Here is a 3,301-nt window from a genome sequence, read left to right as displayed (position 1 = left end):
AAAGATTATACCGTGCAATTGATTTACATATATTTTCATAATAACTGTTAATTATAGTAAATTTCACATAAGTCCTATCATAATTAATTGTTATGACAAAATCATTTTATGTATATCAATTTTATCAAATCTATTTTAATTTCAACTTCATCTTTTGATTTGGATTGCTTTGAGAAATCTGTTTCACTAATTAATTTAGTTGATAGGTAGAGGAAACATGGGAACAGGATTTAATGTTTACCGTTAGGTATCAAATCATACATTGAAATCAACATGGTTAATACATTGGGAAAATGTTAATAAAAAAAAGAGAGCTACAACTACAAGTCTATAACAAGTGGAACTTTAGTTGCATGATATTTCAATCAGCCAAAGGTTAAAGAATGCTTTCCTCGCCTGTTCAATTCCTGAGGACAACCTCAGACAAGAAAGCAGCTTCGGCTGAAGAAGAAGGAGAAGACCCATCAACATGTATGATATTGGAGAAATCTGTGTGTAGAAAATCAGATAAGCTAATCTGCTCTCCATTAAGATCTAGCATCAAGTCCCAGTCACAAGCACTTGCAATTGGCAAAAGACATTCATCGGAGTCCGATTCCTCAATCATATTTTTCATCAGCAGGTTGTTTCTTTCCTTAGACACGGAGGGCTCTATTACAAGACCAGTAATGTTGGTGACATTATTCTGTTGTGGTGGAGTATCGGTACAAGATCCCAACTTCATCACCATCGTTGAACAAGTTCCCTTGATGGTTTTCTTGTCTTCATTCTTGCTAGGCTTTGACTTATCTTCAATCTTCTTTCTCAAGGTTGAATTCCAGTAATTCTTAATTTCATTGTCTGTTCGCCCTGGAAGTCTTCCAGCTATTAAAGACCATCTACATAAAGAAAAGCAAATTTAACAACCAAGTTGCATACATCTCAAATAAATATAAGCTTTGCAGAGTGGAGAAGGAAAATAACCTGTTTCCTAGGAGCTTATGGAGCCTGATAATTAGATCTTCTTCATCCTCTGTAATGTTCCCTCTCTTAATACCTGGTCTAAGATAATTCAACCAGCGAAGCCTACAACTCTTCCCACATCTCTTGAGTCCTATATAAGTATATATAGAATTTGTCAACACATTTGTACACTAAAGTAAATTTAAAACTGCTGCGAAAAGTTGAAGTTACCTGTTTCCTTTGCAACCTTGCCCCACTTCCCTTCACCGTGGTTTCTAACGTATTCTCTAAGAAGCTGGTCCTCATCAGAAGTCCAAGCACCTCTGTTTAGTCTCCCCTCTGGACAAGGATTTCTACCCATTTTAGAAATCTCCGTCTCCTTTCTCAGATGAAGGTTGCGTGTAATTGCATCAAGTTGTTTGAGAAAGGGATTATTTATAGAGAGTATTTTTTATGGAAGGGCCAAAAGTCCAGTTTGACCTCCTAACTTATGGCTAATAGTCATGTAACTCCATTATTATATTGGCCCTGCTCCTGCCTACACGTTATAATTTTGTCTAATTTTAACGTAAATAGCTCTAAGTTGGTTTCTTAGGGGAGGTTTGTTAGCCTGGACTTAGTTGAGTTTTTTTGACAATAAATCTATCCTGAACTTTTATTAAGTTCAAAAATATTATGCGTAATTCTGTTAATTATTCATTTATTAAAATAATAAAATATTAATTTAATAATTTTAAAATTAAAAAATTATTAGTAACCCATTCAACTCAAAAGGCAAAAACCTATCCTCTTTCTTTCTCCTTTTTGTGTTGTTTCAAGTTCAAATCCGAAAATCTCCTGTTCTCTTTCTCATTTCTCTTCTCTCATTCGAATCAAAACAATCATTAATTAGCCATGGCAGCAACATGCTACCATCATCACTCTCTCAGCCTGCCTTCACCCCTACGTAGTTATCTTGCGATCTCTCTCAACCTTCTATCATTATGTTGCCAAACATAGGAAAGGAAAGGAAGAACCAGCTAGATTTCATTTTCGGAGGACGATTTCACTTCAATAACATTTGTTGATTTTCCTTATTGAGCATTTTATGGGTTTGAATCTTTATATTGTAGGATTTGGTTATTGATTTTATGGGATTTTCATTGTTAATTTTTAAGGTTTTCAATATTTAAAATTTATGGTTTTTATTATTGATTTTATGGGGTTTTGAATATTGATTTTTTTATGGGGTTTTAATTGCTAATTTAGGGTTTTGATTATTGATTTTATGGGGTTAGGCTACATGAATGATTTACTTATATGTTAGTAAAAAATTTTAGGCTTTCTATTTGCCCCTTTATATTTATTGAACATGTTCAATTTAACGATCATTACTACTTTTAATTTTAATTAGTTTAAAATTTTTAATTTAAACTCAATTTGATTTTGCCATCATCAAGTGAAACTCGTGCTAAGCATAACATTCAATTTGCTTCTTTTATTTATTGGGCAAGTACAATTTAACTATATTTATAAAATTAAATAAATTTATTGATTGATAAAATATTATTTTTATATTTTCATATAATTAATTAAATTAGAATATCATATCTTTTAATAATAAAAAAATATTTAAGTGATTTTATAAGGGTCAAAGTAATAATCCTAATACAATTCAAGTCACGTCTTCTATATTTCGTGATTCTCATTTTGGCCTAAGGTGACCTTAAATGAAAATTTTTAGGCCAGATTAACTTGAAAGTTAAAAAAAAAAAAAAAAAAAAGTGCTAAACTCTACATCGACATATCTAATAAGTACAAGAATAAATTAAACATTAAGCTAAAATTTTTTACTTTAACATTTTGGATTTTAAGTTAAGTATACTAAAGAGACTTGTTAGCCTAAATTTAATTTGAGCCTAACATCTTAAATTTTTCCTGAAATTTATTAATAAAATTGTTTATTAAAAAAATAACTTATAAAGGTAGATTTTTTTTTTGGTATTTTTGGGTTATTTTTTTATTTAAAAAATGAAATAATATTTTATTTATTAAAAATTAACAAATTAACTTTTCTAATTTTTAATAGAGTTAACTAATACCATTGATTTTAACTTTATTTAACTAAAATTAAAATGTAAAAAAATCTATTTAATTATATATATTAAGAGTAATGTTTATTGACCATAAACTGATGGGTAAAAATGTAATCGAGAGGATGTCATTAATGCATGACAGGGCACCTTGCCCAATGTATGAATTTCATATTTTAGTTGCATTGTTTTGCCTCAATGGAATCTCTTAATCACATGATAAATCTTAATTTATTTTACAAATCCAAGCTAATTTGACCATGTTGTAAATTACATATTATTAATTT

At 29.7% G+C, this 3,301-nt stretch overlaps 1 protein-coding gene across 1 annotated transcript; it reads right to left on the bottom strand.

Annotated features, from left to right (window-relative positions):
- Positions 1–281: 281 nt before the first annotated feature.
- Positions 282–1,333, bottom strand: LOC110636524 (transcription factor MYB23-like). The gene is made up of 3 exons (XM_021786264.2): positions 1,174–1,333; positions 964–1,093; positions 282–878 (listed from the first exon to the last, which is right to left on the bottom strand). The coding sequence occupies exons 1-3, from the start codon at positions 1,301–1,303 to the stop codon at positions 401–403; spliced, it is 738 nt and encodes a 245-aa protein (XP_021641956.2). The 5' UTR covers positions 1,304–1,333; the 3' UTR covers positions 282–400.
- Positions 1,334–3,301: the final 1,968 nt, after the last annotated feature.

This window comes from Hevea brasiliensis, chromosome 4, assembly GCF_030052815.1.
Source record: "Hevea brasiliensis isolate MT/VB/25A 57/8 chromosome 4, ASM3005281v1, whole genome shotgun sequence".
In the NCBI taxonomy this organism is placed as follows: Eukaryota; Viridiplantae; Streptophyta; class Magnoliopsida; order Malpighiales; family Euphorbiaceae; genus Hevea; species Hevea brasiliensis.
Note: the sequence above shows the minus strand (reverse complement) of the source record. Positions and strands in the feature narration are given on the sequence as shown.